This window comes from Spea bombifrons, chromosome 4 (assembly GCF_027358695.1).
Source record: "Spea bombifrons isolate aSpeBom1 chromosome 4, aSpeBom1.2.pri, whole genome shotgun sequence".
In the NCBI taxonomy this organism is placed as follows: domain Eukaryota; kingdom Metazoa; phylum Chordata; class Amphibia; order Anura; family Pelobatidae; genus Spea; species Spea bombifrons.
The window spans coordinates 66,002,132-66,019,726 of NC_071090.1; the positions used below are offsets into that span (position 1 = coordinate 66,002,132).

The window sequence follows — 17,595 nt, forward strand, 5'->3', positions numbered from 1 at the left end:
ACTTCTGGTGTCACACGATTATTAAACCTCTTTTTTTTTTTACCCAATTTGTTCTACGGCACCAGTGGTTGCAGAGTTTAATTGCACATTGTTTTGATGCTATTGTAAATCTTAACATTTCATACAAAAAATATATAAAGATAAATGAAAAGTGGAGCAAAACATATACACAACTTGCTGGATTCTGGGTAAGAAAATATAGCCAGAGTAAGGGCAAGAGCAGGGGGCCAGGGTTGGAGGGAATGGAAGCGTTTAATGTAAAAATAAATGTCTCTCTTGATGAGTGTTGGCAATGTTTTCCTCCTCAGCCCCCAGTGGAGAACAGGCTGGCTCATGGGACTTACCCTAAGAAAGCTAAAATTAGAGCAGAAAAGCTTCTGGGGTTAAGATCAGTACGGTTTGCTGTCATTTTTGGAGCGTTTCAGTTGAACTTTCAAGCGTTTCATGCCAATCTGAAAACCATTCATGGCCTGGATAGCAGCTTGTGCAGATACTGGATTGTCGTAGCTAACAAAGCCTAGAAACAAAAAAAAAAAACGGAGAACATTACAGTAAAATCTATCTACTATCTTTAATTCCAATGATTCACAGGCAAAACCTCTGTTGTTGGGCTACAAACATTTATTTTATTCAGTTGGAATATCACTCCCATGTGATCTTATAAAAATGTGATTTTTTTTACGGGTCAAGTCATCCGATGCAGAAACTTTGGCCAAATTTGAAGTTACAGTAAGGCATTAAAAGATAATCACTGAAGAAAGGGCAAATGTGGGGTGTTTTGGCCTCTTTTCTCCTGTGGTAAAGACATCTCTGACCATTTTCCTCCAATCAGATACAGAATTGCGATCTCTGCAAATCCTTTTAGTTATATCTTTGATCATCGTGGTCAGGAATATCTCCCTGACATTTGAATTATGAGGTAATTAAAATATAAGTAGCTGCATCTCAAACTGTGCCAAACTCAATAAAATCAGGAGAAATGCAGGGCCTAGAATGGCCATTGGGCAAACCAGGCAAATGCTAAATGACGTCTCCAACGTACCTTTATTCTGCTCACATGGCAGATCCTGTCTTTTCATATGCTCCTCACTGACTACAGGTATGAGAGCGTAGCAAACTACTGCATGTATCCAGAAGGTGGCCATGCTAGTCTTAGGGTGGTATGGACAATCTTAGCCCCCCTCTGGCTTTTGAGAGGGTTCTTAAATTTGACTGGGTACTTTTCACATAATACTGTAGACGCGCTTAGTGATCCTGTTCCTGTATTTCCCTAACTCTGTAATGCACCTAGCTTGTCTGCCTAATTGTGCCGTGAACTGACCTCTGACTATCCATTTAGTGTATTGAACCTGGTTATGTCTGACCATCCATTCTGCATTAAACTCTAGAAACCTGTGTCACCCATCTGTGACGCCAACCTGTAGTTTGTCAGGCCTCAAGACACATAGCAATGCAGGTTTTAAATGATACGTTTGCCAGTACATATGTGGATCAGTCTGTTGCCGTGTGAACTTTAAAATACCTATATATTAAAGGTTGAAAACCTTTATTGGGAAGCAACCTTTGCATTCTTTCATGATACATTAAAAGTGGGGTGAAAATTAATCCAATGCATTTCGCGTGTGTATTTTTGGCCTTTTTTACAAAAGAGTTATGCAAGCATGAAAAATATGCATTGAGTCAGGAGTTCTGAAAATTCCTCTTTATTCTTACAAAAAAGAGGTATTTTACAATGAAGCATGTATTTGAATGAAGAAATGGGGATAAAGGTGGTGCATCTGCCTTAAGTATAAAACAGGGCGATTAGCTATTCTCTAAGTGACACTAAGATAGTAGACTAACAGTCTTTGTCTGACACAAAAACTAATTAGTTTCATTTACGTGCTACATCTACTTGTCAGGCTGCATTCATGAGCTATTTTGAACTATCGTATGTGCACATCTTTCATTTTAAACAGTCTAAAATTAAGTAAAAACTAACATTGAGCAAATGGAAATTTATTCTCTGGAATTACGGAAATGAAAACTCTTAAAGATGGATGTCTCTGCTGGAGCACTTCTGTACTCACATACCACAAAAAATGGAATGGCCAATGAAGTTTCAACAAATTTCTGAATTTAAATGGCTTTTATGTGATGTCTTATAATTGGCCTGTTGATAAAATCTGCACTACTCATTTTTATGTATGTTCTTAGGTTTCATTTTTCTGCATGTATATATGCATTGTATACTATGTAAATACAAATATAAAAAGTAATTTTTATCATTATTTCGTAACCTTTTTTTATTAGAAAAAGAACAAACAACCTAATGCCAAGTAAAGGTTTGTTTTTTTCCAAACAAAGATTTTGCTGTTTTATTCTACTTGCAAGGCATTATGTAAAATGTTATCTTTGAATATTCATTCAGAAATAGAATAAGGAAAGCCGTGCTTAGCACAAGATACTAGTAAGGCAAAGTAATATTTTAATGGGTTGCGATTGATTAAAAATAGAACAATGTGAAGGGATAATGTGGTACATTTTTTTTGAAATGATAACATTGCCCCAAAAAGCCTTTGGGGTCAAGTTGGGCAGTCAAGTTGATGTGAAGCCTTCAAATGAGAAGTCCATATAAATGTAGGCCATAACATAAACCTGCTTATCCTTATATATACCTCAATGTCCCTATTAGACAAAAGGAGATTTAAAGAACGAAATCAACCTGAAGCAGATTTACATTATGGAGACTTTTTCCTCTTTTTGAGGCACAATTGTCAATCAACTCAGATCAGGGTATTTGCCTTCTGTATTAACAATGGGGATGAACTTGATGCACTTGTACATTTGTAACATACATTGATGTTATTGTGATGTCCTGTTGTGTTTAAGAGCACAGATTCCAGCACCATGATGATTACTCAAGAATGAATTTCAAGAATTGATATCAAAATGGCGTTTGCTAGTAACTTGTTTACTTACCAAAGCACTTGCTCAGATTGGTCTGTTTGTCAATGAAGACTTTTGCAGAGATAACATTTCCAAAAGGCATGAACATCTGAAGAATGTCCTGGTCTCCAAACTCTTGGGGGAGGTGGTAAATAAATAGGTTTGCACCTTCTGGGCCTTGTGAAGAAAAAAAAGAAAAGCCTGACTTCACTATAGTTAGTCTTCTTTTTCAGGTGCATGTCAAAATTTGTAAAGGAATATGATATTTGTTGCCTAATTGAAATTATGTAATAAGTAGCAGTAGAAACTAAAATATACATAGGAATCTACTTTTCCCTTGTCCGCCACTGTAAAGCAAAGGTTATCTAGCTGATCCTTAAGCCAGATCAAACTTGAGATCTTTACTTTTCTTGAGCTTTGCATATATGTGATATCACCATAATTTTTCAGAAGATCATATTACTGAAATACAACAATATAGATCTTCTAATATATGAATCCTATACTAGTCTGTGCCATAGTTACCCACATGATGAACATGCTGAACTTCCTATTCACCCTTACCTTCTTTCTGACTGCCGGCAGCACTCTGCTGTTGTAGCAAACTCTGACTGTATAATGTTGGCAGTGCTGCAGCGGCATACTGCTGAATTCCTGAGTATGCTTGCGTAAGGGCATCCATTGTGCCAGCAGTTCCATTCGTCAATCCTGTCGCTCCAAGTCCTCCATTCAAAGCTGCCATACCTGAGAGCATTTGAGCAACTTTACAAAAAACCCAACAATAGAAAAAAGAAATTGCACTTGTTCATTAGTGCTTTCTAAAAAATATTGATTATTTACACCAATGATGACTGCACTGCATGCAAATGGTAAGTTCAACGGTCAAAACTGAAAAGAACTTAAAAAACAAAATGAACAACTGGTCACAATTTGGAACAGTGGTGTGTGTGTCACATTTTTTGGTGCATGCATATTTTTGTGAGAAAGTATTTTGCATATAATGTACAATCCTCTTTTTTTTTGGAACATAAAAAGATCATGCAATGTAACAGTATTGACACTGCACGGGAAAAAAACTATATACACTGAACACAAATATGTATTAATGTGCTTTCCTCTGGATTGTATGGGCTTCGCAACGCTCAACTTTAATATCTATCTATATCTCTATATAAACTGTTCAGTTAAATGTAAATACAAATCATAACTATGCAGCTACATAATGCAGATATGCATGTGTATGTATGTGAGATTGTTTTTAAGATATATTGTAAGAACTTTTTTTCTTATTTTTGTAAAAATAATGAGATATTAAAAAAAACGATATCAATGTTTTTGCATACCAGACCAATAATCCCTAACCTAACACGTTTTGAAAGCATTGTATTCTCTGAAAGCACCAGTTCCATCATTTGTTTGTAACGACTGGCCTGGTATTAATTGGATTTGTGTCACATTTACCTGTAGCTTGTAATTATTTAGCTTCTGACATTGATTTTCTTTCTTTTTAACAATTTACAACATATGTTGGACTGACTGCGGTCACAAGCAATCAATATTGACCACATAACCAATCAATTTATCATTTAAATAATGATGTGTACCTTTCCTACAGGGTGAAACAAGGTGGCTGATGGCTTAAGATCAAATAAATGCTATAGGTGCATATTATTATGAACAGTGACTGGTTGCTTTTCTGGGCCTCTATGAATACATCAAGATGAGGCTTTGAAAGCTTTGTAATTATTATGTGTCATCTCTATGAAGTAGTTAACATCAGGAACGCTGCCTTTGGAGATACAGTACAGCCACACAAATCAAATGGAAAATGCCATCCACCACAGCACTAAATACTCACTGTTTACGGTACCTGCTAGTGCATTAATATTGTTCAGTCCCACGGTAGCCCCAGCCAATCCCTGTAGCGTGCCCAGAGAGGTCAAAGAATTCATAGCTGCTCCAGCAGAGGAATTTGCGGTTGATCCAGCCACTAGAAAATATATTAAACAATGGAAGGTTTAATTCCTCTGGGGACGCAAATTGCATTGGACAGGCAGACCTGTTGTGTCAATTACGCAGTTACAGTGCGAAGAATACATTCATAACAGAACAAGGCATGCAAAAATTGAATTAGTTTGTATCTGTGTTGGATACAATATAATGTAGGTTGTGCTTTAATTCTGGCTTCCAGTTCTAGATTCCTTCATGACATACAGTGTTCTAAAATCAATGATAATGAAGAATAATCCCTCAATTATATTTTAAAGCTAAAATGATATGTACATTACACCCTGTATGTACATAGAACAGGCAGTTTGGACTGAGCTACATCTAGGTGAATTCTGCTTGCATTTTATACTGGACAAGACCCAAAAGAACAGCAAGGTTCCACCTGGAAATCAACCAGTTAACTGGCACCTTGGCTGTGGTTTCTGTAATCCTTGCCAGGATTCCTTGTACAAAGCATATTGTACAAGGGATCAAACCCACAAAACATTTGAATAAACCAAAATGAGTATCTCTGAAAGACAAGAGCTTGCACTGCAGAAAAAAATATAATATAATAAAGCTTTGCTCTTTTCTCACAACACAAAGTCAGAGGTACCATTCAGAAAGAATATAAAGCTTGAACAAGGAACTTCTTTCATCTTCAACATTCTTATCAATTTTCTGCCCTCTAAGCATCATAAAAGGATCACATTGTTAATGTTATCCAGTCCATTTGAAATATAGGAAAAAAAGTTCTTTCCATATCGACACAGGGTCATTTCATTAATAGAGGGTACTTTTGTACGTGAAAAATGTATCCTTAAATATTGTATTTAACATACAGTGTGTATTTCACAGTAGGCCACGACACATAACCTGGCTTTCATTTGATTTGTTTCATTTCTAAACACAAAACCTACTCTTTTAGCATGGCTCTGTACTGTACAAAACATCAGATTCTATTAGTTATACACAGTATCTGCTTATTATCTAAAATGCCTATATAAAAAAAGTGCCAGGCTGAGATATTTATGAATGATTATGTAGGAAACTGTCAGTTTAATGCCAATTATTCATAATGAAATTAAATAAGGTTGTTGTCGATTATAAAATCACCATAGAATACATGTGGTAGTGTTGCCGGAACTTAATGAGGATGAGAACCATGCACTCTTATAGTGTCCAGTTACAGACCTGTAGGTACAAAGACACAAAAGGTATTTTGATACCTAATGGGTTTTTCAAGATGTGCAATGCTAAATGTTTGGTTACATGGAAAACATCTCCTACAACTCTTACAGGACTGTGGTCCTCTAGGTATGAGCTGGGCATTACTGTACGTTTTAAAGCCTATATATGTATGGGCACAGGTTTCCCCAAAATGTCACACTCATTTTAACTTGGATCCATACTGACCAATGACCCACTTCCTTTTAGAGAGCCATGCAGGAGTAAGAGTTGAAGGGTGTTGAGCTCAGTGAGCATGGGTCATCACTACCATTAGTGAAGAGCTGAGATGAATATGACCTGCTACCTTTCCATTATTTTTCATCAAGTGTACCTTTATTTATCTTGTGTAGTCTACTTTATTGCTTACTGTCCACCAGAGAATAACATATTGTTTTCATTAATGACTAATTATTTCTATTATGGCAAACACAAGCCAAACACACACTATTTATACATGCTAGTATATCACATTCATTTTAAAGGTTTCGGATTTGTGAAAAATTCGCTTCCATAATTACATTTGCAACATGCTCCATAGTTAAAGCATAAACATTTAAAAATCACACTGTACTTAAAAATGAGTAACAAATATAGAATATACATAACAAGAGTTTAATCAGCAAGCAATAATTGAAAAACATTATTGTTTTTGTGCTTTGGCACAGATGTGTATTTGTTGTCTATTAAAGAGTCTACATATGTCAGCGCATTCAGGAAAGCTCTTGGGCTCCACAGTTATGAACCTTAATGGTAACATCAGTGTCTTCTCTCTGCATGCTTTTATTTGATAATTATTGTTTTTCCTGTCCCACTGACAAATGCCCATTGGATAAAAGCAGAACTTATAAATTGCATTTCTTCTGCAGCTCCCAAGACACTCATGTAAGTGTAAATAACTATATTGAAATTTGCCTTCTATGAATTGCTGAGCCTCATAGCATATTTCAATAAAACCACAGTTGGCCTTGTGTTCCCCACAAAGTGTGGCCACACTGGATCTCATCATTTATTCATAGCAGCTTAACCAATGCCTCTGTTAATGCTGCTGGTGTAATAAAAGACACATAATGAAATATTTCTCTAATGTTTTATCTTCACATGGAGCTGCACAGTAATGTGACAGCTAAATCAATATTATTTATTAAATATGGAATCCTTAGCTTTTTAATAGATGATTGTAATATTTAAAAGCACAATAAATGACCAGAGAAATAGACAAGAAAATACCTAACTGATATGAATTACAGAGCATGCAGAAAAGGTTCATTATGTCAAATAGGTCCATGAGATCCATGTAGGGCATGATGCATTAAATATGGCAACATAGCCTTTCTGTGAGCTCCAAAGAAGAATGTTCTATCACTGCTATAATGTACCTAACTGCTTCCCACCCAATTAAAAAAATGGACAACACTAAGGGCCCTTGTCACTAAGACCTTACATAAGCTAAATATGGCAACTAAACTTGCTGGATATTCTTAAAAACTGGGAACATGTCAATTTTACTGCATCAAAAATTGGCCAGCGTTTTAGTTGGAGCTTTCTGTTACAGATCTTCGAGGCCTTTGCCTTTACTGTTTTTTTTCAAGGTAAAGTCTCTGGTCCCTTGTTGAATTCCAACTTCTTTAATACTAATAATGTTACAAGGCAAGGTTGCCCTTTGGCTCCTCTTTTGTATGGATTAAGTACTGAACCACTGGCCAAACTAATCAGAAATAAATCTATTGTTAAGGGTATAGAAATATATGTTTAAACATATAAGATTTTACTGTACATGGATGACGTTCTGCTCTCTCTTTTTGTAAATATTTTGTAAAGAATTCGATTTATTCTTGAATTACAAATTAAATGTATCAAAATCCCAAGTAATAACTTTTCACCTATCTCAAGCCCAATGTAAGGAGTTATTGAAGTATAGGCATATCAATTGGTCAAATACAGAAATCAATTATTTAAAAATCAAAAATTTGCTCAGTAGCTTAAAATTTTGGGAACCAAGTATTGGATTTTAAATATTTGTTTTCAAGTTGGAAAGCACATGAAATATCTTTGGCTGGGCTGCATTAATATATTAAAGGCTTATGTATTTCCTAAACTTTTATATTATTTCAGATGTATTCTAACATGGGTCCCCTCACAATATTTAAAACTATTTCCTTTGCTTTTCTCCTCATGTTTGGGAATCAAAAAACAAAAGTGAAAAACAGAATTCCTTCTAAGCTACAAGGGTGTTAGATTCTCAGACCTGTATAAACTTCATGAGATTTCTCTATTTGCCATTTCTTGGCTTGACAACATAAGAAAGATAAAAAGCTACTTGGTATTGCATTGAGAAAATAGATTGTCATCAAATGAATCCTTATTTGTTTTATTGGGCTGATCTAAAATTTGATAAGAAATTCACAATAGAAAAAACAATAATAAACAACATTATCAAAGCTATGTTTAAGTTTAAAAAACTTTTTTCTATCTCTCACTGTATTACCTTGGCATTTGCCTGGACCATAGGAGCTAGTTAGACCCAGTGTGCTTTTGTGTACTTATTGGTCATCATTAATTATGCTTTTTTGGGGGGCTGTGCATCCCTTCTGTATATTTTTTCTTTCTACTTATAATCCACATTAAATACGGACTCCACCTAGGGCAACTCTACAAAATTTAGGACAAGTGGATTATTTACAAGACTACTTAAGCTTGGGACCCTTTGGCAATTGTTGGGCCCTGTCACAAGCCTTTGCAATTATTTCAAGTGTTATGGATACCAAGTCCCCTGATTTAAATTCATTAATGGTGCAAATAGGTGGGTCCTAATTTGGCACCTCATCTTTTTCTTAGTCCATCTTGCCATGGTAATTTGCTTTCCCCCAAAACAGACTTGAGTGGTTCTATAGCTAGCTAAATGTTTGGTTTATATTCATCTGTGTGAATGACTTGCCGATTAGCTACAACCAGTAAAGAAGGCACGTGTACCTTACACAAAAGAAACAAATATAATTATTTTCTACACTCGGTACAGCACTAACGTTTTGGTATCCGCTGTTTTATCATCGCCAGACTGACCTGTCTTAGTGACAGGGAAGAGAGTTAAAGAATGTTCTGCATGCCATGGTTGCCTTATACATCTAATATATGCTGGGATAACGGTACAAACTGCAATAATTTGGGATAAGATGCACACAAACCTAGAAGACATGAAGCATCTTAGCTGTGTTTACCTGGTACTACAGCAGTAAACATCTCCAGAATCATTAGGATTAAATTGCAGCCTTTTGGAACATATATCTGACATATTAACACCAACGCAACAAGAAGTTGAAAAAATGGTGTGTTTGAACTGGCAGGCGAAAAAGAACAAGGGCAAAGAAAAAAAATGAAATTGAAAAGAAAGAGTCAGCAAAGGTATCATTAGAACAAAATAGGTTAATAGGAATGAGTGCTGTTAAAAGCATTGCCCAAGGGCCTCTCTTTCAGATACAAAGAGGGAAATATTATCTTATAACTCAAGTGAAAAAAGAAAAGAATAACGTGAAATGGAAATATAGGAAGAGAATATTTTAGTATACTGCTCTAGTTTTATTAACCACTGCATTCCAGACAGTAATAAGCTTGTAATAATAATTTAACAACACGAATTTGAAGCACATGAATGAAATGACATTTTGCAAGTTCTTATACATGTTTAACGAGGTGTAATTATTCAATTTATATTGTCATATTGCAAATTATTTTTCTTTAGATTTGGACTGGTAAATGCTTGAAATTAACCTAGGGTTTGCAATTCTTATCTCCTTATCTGACTTAAACTAAGTCACTATATTCACTGGGATACATTCTGCATGACTAACATTTTCTTACAAATTCTACTTGATGTTATCGCTGACAAAAGATATTCTGATATCACAGAGGGGTAGAAGTGGTATTGTAGATGCCCATGGGATGTAACTAACTGTTCTTCTATTAAATATGACTTGTAGTTAATAAAACAAGTCACACGGGGAACCCACATATAGAAGAATTTACAAAATGACAGGATATGTGACAAAGCTATAATGTTCATAATAAACTCAGCAGTTTCTTGTACGTAGATGCAGGGAGGAGACAATCAAATTGCTGTGATAGATATTGCTGTTTTATTATGGCCTAAACCATTGGAATTTTCTGAATACACAAATAATGGGAAAAAAACAATTAAGTGATGACAGAAGACTAAAGATCATTATTAGACACTAACCAGTGTAATATATTGTGTTTCTTGTCCCATGAGATCCAATTATTTTGCTACAAAAAAAAATCTACTAGTTTTCACATCTTCCTTTAAGATTTTATTTTATTCTTGAGCTTTTTGGATATTAGGGTTTGATAAATTATTTTACATGGAGAAAAGAGAAACATAATTTTTACAAAACCTATGAATATTTTATGAGAAAATAGATGTGACTAGCATGCTGTAAGATGTGATTATGTTGGACACCAGTGCTGGCTGGCAAGTGGGCACAGAGACAAATGATCCCTGTGCTGTTGTGAGTTAAGTATTTTCAGTCACTCCCAAAAATGTTTCTGTTCTTTAGTTATGTGTTGTATATGAAATTCTACATATAGCCACTATGTGTCTGGCAACAAGTGTATATGCCACATTCACCATTGTTTCTGTGCTTCCGCAAGAAGCTTTACGTGTACCAGAACATGCTTGGTGACCCTGTGTTGGACATTACTGGGCAGTGCACATTGAGCATGTTGCCTACCAAATCTGTTACAGACAGCACTTTCATCACTGGGCCACATGGCTGAGCTTGCCATTGTTGCCAGCCTTCAAATAGTGATAGTATATAGCGCGTTCAAGTCCATGAGACAAAATGCTCTTGTTTCTATTTGGCAAAATGACTCCCTCCTCTAACTTGTAGAGCAAGATATGAAATATATTATGCATCTGCATACCTACCAAGTGTCCCATTTTAAGAGGTCTGGATTTTCAGACATTGTGCCACTTTTGCTGGCAGTGGGGATTATGGGTGGATCAGATGATCTAACCCGACCACCCGCTCAGCCAGGAAATTTATCAAGGTCTGTGTTTTTGCAGCAGATTTCAACCACAGCTGGCCCCCTCTTGTTAAACGCCACAAAATGACATCAAATTCCAGTGCAAGATGGATCTATGGATAGGTGGATGGGCCTGCTCTTGGTTACACCTCTAACCTCTACCCAAATAGACCCCCATAAAAGGTCACCCACTTTGGACACCGGAAATGTTGTAAGTATGTCCACATTGTTGCTGCCTCTTGAAATACATTATGGGGCAATGTGTCAAGGAGTGATTAAAAGATAACAATTTTTGTAATCCTACTTTTCGAGATGTCAGTGAGGTGAGAGAGAAACATGCTGAGGTGTAAATATTTTAGGCTCACGTAGTAACTTGACTCAGTAGCACCTTAGTGCTTAAACATGTACGGTTAATGTAAATCATTTATTTGTAGTTTGTATTAAACGGACCTGGCAGAGATTTTGATTATTCTAAGCACTTTTGCAGCTCTATGGTACTGGGGGCTGTTTATCAAAGATAGCTGTCTGCATGCCTTGTGCCTGAAAAAAACAGATACATATATCAAAGGAAAGACTCCCGTGCCCAGGCTAGCAGTGCTTTATTGTCTCATGCATTTAGTACAGTTTTGCCACTGTTTGGCTGCTGGGGCTTTGATAAATAACAATAAATCCCAATAGAAACATATTCTTCTCAGGGCGGTACAAATCCCTTAATGAAAGCATTCACTTTTTTATATTCTGCACTTTTATGAGACTGATCAGATGTAGATTCTATGACCTAAGGGGTCATTCACTGTAAAATATAAACATAAAAAACATAGTGTAGCCCTGCTGATCTTAATTCTTGCACAATATAAAATATTATGCATCTATAAATTAAAGGCAAACATTTCAAGATAACAAGAAAACAAAACTATGTATACTATTTAACCTTGCAGCGGTTATTATTACATTCCTGTTAGCAATACTTATCATTATAGAGTAGATCAGGTATTGATACTTTGTGCTGCCCAATTCCTGCTTAAAATCCCCAAACTCACAGAACAAGAACCCCTGAAAAGATGTAGAATGTGCTACATTAATGATTTAACTGAATTTAATCTTTTATTATTTTGGTTATTTAACAGATATTGTTGGTCACTCTAAAACAGAGAAGAAAAAATGGATATTGTTGTTTTAGCCCAAGGGAAAATGGAGTCTAAGCTGAAGTCGATACCTTTTATTGGGCCAACATATAAAAAGAGGGGAAATGACATAAGCTTAAACAAACAATGATAAAGAATTATATATTCCCAGAATATGGAGTGAAACCTATTAAATCGTAACATCTTCATAAAGTTGAGAAATAGCTAAATGTAAAGAAAGCCCTACTTGTCATGAAAAAAATAATATATCATTTGGTTTGAAGTGAACAAAGCCTTTGTCCTAAAATAATTATTGCTAGGTTTGAGCCTTCAGCAGTAGAACAAATGATGTTTTAAAGGCTACATTTAGGTATGAAAATCAACAGAATGAGTGGAAGAGTACCTTTAATAGAGTTCATGCCCAAAGAAACACTCTCTAGCACTCCTAATGCCTCTTTTTTTAAATCCCAACAGTTAAACCTACCTAAATGTTTTCTGTATTGATGGCATGAATGGAGTAGAAGTGCACCACCGAATTCCATAATGGACTGACCGGAAAGAGGGCAAAGCACTAGAAGTGCATGACCCAGGCAAGGTGTTGTAAGGCACCCACTTATAAGAGAACTTGCAATCTTCTGGTCTGAAATGCCACTTGGATTACTGTTGGGCAGTGAGAGTGTAAGTGAAACAAAGTTAATCTGCATTATTATTCCCTGAAATGATAGAGTTTTGCAGGTCTTAACTAGGGATTTTGGTCAGCCATACTCAAGAAAGTACTAAAATGGGTTGGTGTGGGCAGGAATGATTTTAAGAAGATTGTTTTCATTTGTTAATGCAGCATATCATCAAGTGTTTATAACTTTTTAAGGGCATGCATTGACCAGTTTCAAATGCATGGTTCAAATGATGAAACCATTAATGAAACATGCAGGCCACACAGAGCACCCATCAAAATGCTTGAAAGGTGGGAAGTAGACAAAAGAAGAACCCATCACACAAAGCGGTAATGTTTTAATCCAAACTTACAGTTTATATTTTACACAAGGCAAGGCTCCCTGGTTAATGGAAGATGCTGACCTCTCTTTAAATACTTCACTGAAGTACTTTTAAAAGGTTTTTACAAATTGTACCTTTGGAACTGGAAAAGTTATTAGTGTACAATGGCCTTGTTTACTAGAAGCACGAGTGCAAATAATAGAATTATGAATGGGAAGCTAAGGATTTTGCAACCTGGAAATTAGAAGTTTCTGAATCTTCAGATCTGCTTTAAATGAAGAAAATGAGCATGATCTTGAATAGATGCTAGAAGGCACTAACCATCTTGAAAAAAAAAAGATTTATCTATAAACATACATATCACTTTTAATTTCATATTTAAATTCCTTTCACTAGAGGAAATGTAAGTCATCACTATACTACTTATTCTCCTAAAGTTCATATAAATTCTGCTACAAACTCCCCATGATGTTCTCAGTAATTAACATGTTGAGTGCTAGACTCGGTGCCATTCAAATTTTTCTTTTAAATCCTAGTTTAACTAAATTGGAAGAAGAATGCTGAAAATGAGCCAGATACTTACAATAAGGATATTTAGAGCAATGATGATTTGAAGACCAATTATGCAGGGCTGCAATGATCCAAAACTGTTTGCAGATGTAGATTCTTTCATTAAACTGAATAATTTATGGACTTAATAGGGGGATAGCAGAAGGAAGGGGAAATAAGGACAGTTCAGCTAAATTATTACTTTCACTGTTGCAAATGTCTTTTGGGTAATCACCCTTAGAGTTTAATGAATTAGGCGTGTGACTGTACATATATCATAATGTGTCAGTATATCGTTTTATAAATAGCCCACAAGTTACAATATAGCTTCATGCAATATAAATGAACTGACCTGGATTATTTTAGACAATAAAACTTTTATGTTGGTCAATAACATAAATATTTACAATATAAATAATAAGCCTGTTAATCTTTTTTAGATTATACTTTCAGTCATAATCCTTATGTTCATATAATAGATAATACATATAGTACATGTGTTTATATATGCTAAGTTATTGGTGATGTTTCTGTTAATGGACATTTCTGCATTTTGAATAATAATAATAATAATAATAATAATAATAAATACATAGAACAATACTGCCAGACAGGTAGAGTGGCAGGGAGATAACAGACAAATAGAAGTTCCCTTTTGATTAGTTGTGCAGCCTACAATTGTGGAACATTTCAGAATAGGAAACCTATTGCTGTGCTGCCTTTGACACTTTTCTTCTTAAAGGGACAGTTTATTGACCTGGTGTGCTAGTCCAAAGAATAATACATTTTAAAGTACTTTCTGAGTACTTTATTATGCATTATTGAAAATGTTTAAAATAAAATGTACTCACCCTAGGTAGAAGCTGCAGCTCCCAGCCTCCTCTGTTAGCTGATGGTTTTTGCTTGATGCCAATCAGGGACAGGAAAATACTCCCATCATAATCAATCTAAAATCTCATTAGAACGGCCGCAAAGTCCGCCGAGCTAGTGCTGGAGCTTACTGGTGGTAAGTATGTACGTATATCATGAGTCAGGATATGTGTTCGGCTGAACATACCTGCTGCATGGAAAATAGCTGAGGGTGGGCAAAAAGGGCAATTGCATATGGGGGGATACTTCAGAATGCCCTCATTTATTTGCAAGGAGACACCGTGTACATTTAAAAGGATCTCTCAGATATTAAATAGATTAAAGTGCATATGATGGATGGAATGTCCCTCTAACTCAAATATCTTCGTTAACAATTACACTACTTAAAAAACATAAAAGTCCACGCTATAGTTATTTATGTTATTTCTAACAGTTCCCCTCTAACCGTTCTGGTTTTATGGACTACAGTGTACTTTATAATAATATGGTTTCTTGTACCGCATAAGGGTTAAGTAAAAGCTGTGCATGAATAAATGACAGCACTCTGTATAGCTGTACTTGTACTAACTTATTCTAGGAAAGGGGACAGGTATTATTTTTAGCCTCATTTATCGGCACAATTGTGCAGTGCTGCAACAATTCCCATACGGCCCTATTTAATTTACAATAGGAACATTTCACATCATGAAGCTGCTAAAGGTTTTCATTCTATATCATTAAAATGTCTGGAATCATTTCCGATGTGAAAAAAGTGGCATGCTTTAGCAGCCATATGCTTTATACATACAATTTACTGGCAGCAACCAAGTAAATAAATTATTTCCCTTCAAAAATGGAATTGTGCTAAAGAGAAGCACCCCTGCAGTTACTTGTTGTGGGAAAATTGCCATTAATAGATCACCCCAGGGACAAATTGCCAACACATCGATCTATAATAAATGTCATCAAGACCGTTGTAAACAAGTGATGTCCTTCATAGCTAAAAAATCCAGCAAGGATTCCAGAAGGACCTTTGATATCAGAATTGTTGTTCTGTATGTGAAACCGTATGACATCAGTAGATGGTGTACAGATCTATGTAGCAATTAGCCATAAATAAGTGAAGCAATTCCGAGTTTCTTTTGCATTCCTTGTTATCGTGGGTAACCGTAGTGGTTACAGAAAATTCCCTCTACATAAATCGTAGATTATCTGCCATCAAATGCTGCCAACGATTCAATCATAAACTAACAAAGGGCACCTCAGTCAGCTATGAAGCTTTATGTTTCCACATGCTTGCTGTTTCTTCCAGAGCACACTTATAATGTAAGAAATACCACAATGGTTTTTCAATTGCAGAAGACAGATGATGTGTTAAATGCTTCCTGACCACAAAAGGCTTGGGAGTCAGCGGCAGGTCTGGCCTGAAGCCTAATTTAACACCTACCCAGGGCTCTCTGGCAGTGCGTAAAATATGTCATAATAGTTTATATATAAAAATAAAAATGATGCTTTCCGTAAAACGACTTACTGTTTGAATGTTGCTTTAGTGATTTAAAATTATCGATTATTCATTTAAATACCATGTTATTATAGGTTATTTGAACAGCACCATTATATTGAGTGTCTCCCTTGACCAAGCTATAAGGACAACCTAACAAACCTGGGAAGCTAAAATATTATATTAAACGAGCCACAATTCTTATTTACCTGGCTCTTGAAAGAGACAATGTGATTTTAATGCAGCCTTTTTTATGGAATTTCCCACTTCTGCCCTTACATGTCTACGATAATTAAAGGGGACATTCGCTTTATCCAAAGGCAATTTAGAAAGATTCTACTCTAATTTTTTCAGACTATGAAACAAAGGAAACAGCTTATTGCCCTAGGTGTTCTTTTCCACAAAGGGAATCTCACCTTTTAAGTTATCAACACAAAGTTCCGAAGGATCACTTAAGGGAACGCTATTGGGAGATATTTTCGAAAATGAGCATGCACAGAAACAAGCGAGGCAATGTTGTCACGATTTCCGTTTAAACGTTTACCAATTTTATTAGTCTCCAGTGAGCAACAAGTTGATATTCCATTTTCATGTGTAATATAACAGAAAATAGGTCAACTCTGTATAAAAGATTTTCTCCCTTAAAGGAAAAGAGAATAAAGGGAATTTTTGATGTATGAGTTGCATCTGATACATAAATCAGATGACATATTATATAAAGAATAGTAGCAATAGAGAGTCAGAAATATTGTGCGTGCAATGCAATATGGAATTAGAATATGTATACACTGCAATGCAATGTATAATAAGAACAGATATAGTATATAATTGAATAACCAAATGGTTTTACGTATAAATATATTTATTTGTAAAGTACAGATCTGTGTATGCCAGCCCTCTTGCTTTTAGATACTTGCTTCCTTCGAAGATTGTGAGCTCTTGTATATGCGATCTCACATATATGTTCATAATATATATATATATATATATATATATATATATATATATATATATATATATATATTGTATATGCGATCTCACATATATTAATATTAATATCGATAGTCGGATTTCCATATGTATTTTTAAATATTTTATATTTTATAAACATAAGTATATTTGTATCTATTTTATATTTATTCTATGATTCCTGAGAACCCTGTATATATAACTATATGGATTAACCTATGTGGGGGTTTTATATGCATTTATTGTATGTCATTTTTATATGGATTTTTAAGAGAATTTGTATATGCATATAGGACATATACATAGGGGTTAAATTAAAGGAACCATAGTGAATACTCACCTGAAACACATTATTGGCATCAGCTGTTTGATTTCCTCAGCGGCCCTACACCAATTCGGATAGACCGGCTGCTTTATAAACCA

The 17,595-nt window shown here is 35.2% G+C and overlaps 1 protein-coding gene across 17 annotated transcripts in view; it reads right to left on the minus strand.

Annotated features, from left to right (window-relative positions):
- Window positions 1-17,595, minus strand: part of CELF2 (CUGBP Elav-like family member 2) — a 231,510-nt gene that overhangs the window by 4,449 nt on the left and 209,466 nt on the right. For 7 of the 17 annotated variants that reach the window (XM_053465229.1, XM_053465222.1, XM_053465225.1 and 4 more), the window contains 4 exons: window positions 4,787-4,918; window positions 3,493-3,690; window positions 2,962-3,105; window positions 345-517 (listed from right to left, as the gene is read on the minus strand). In XM_053465229.1, the coding sequence (XP_053321204.1) occupies window positions 390-517; window positions 2,962-3,105; window positions 3,493-3,690; window positions 4,787-4,918 (602 nt within the window). In that variant the 3' untranslated portion in view covers window positions 345-389. The remainder of the gene's footprint in view (window positions 1-344; window positions 518-2,961; window positions 3,106-3,492; window positions 3,691-4,786; window positions 4,919-17,595) is intronic. The other 10 variants (XM_053465227.1, XM_053465232.1, XM_053465239.1 and 7 more) reach the window with 3 other exon arrangements.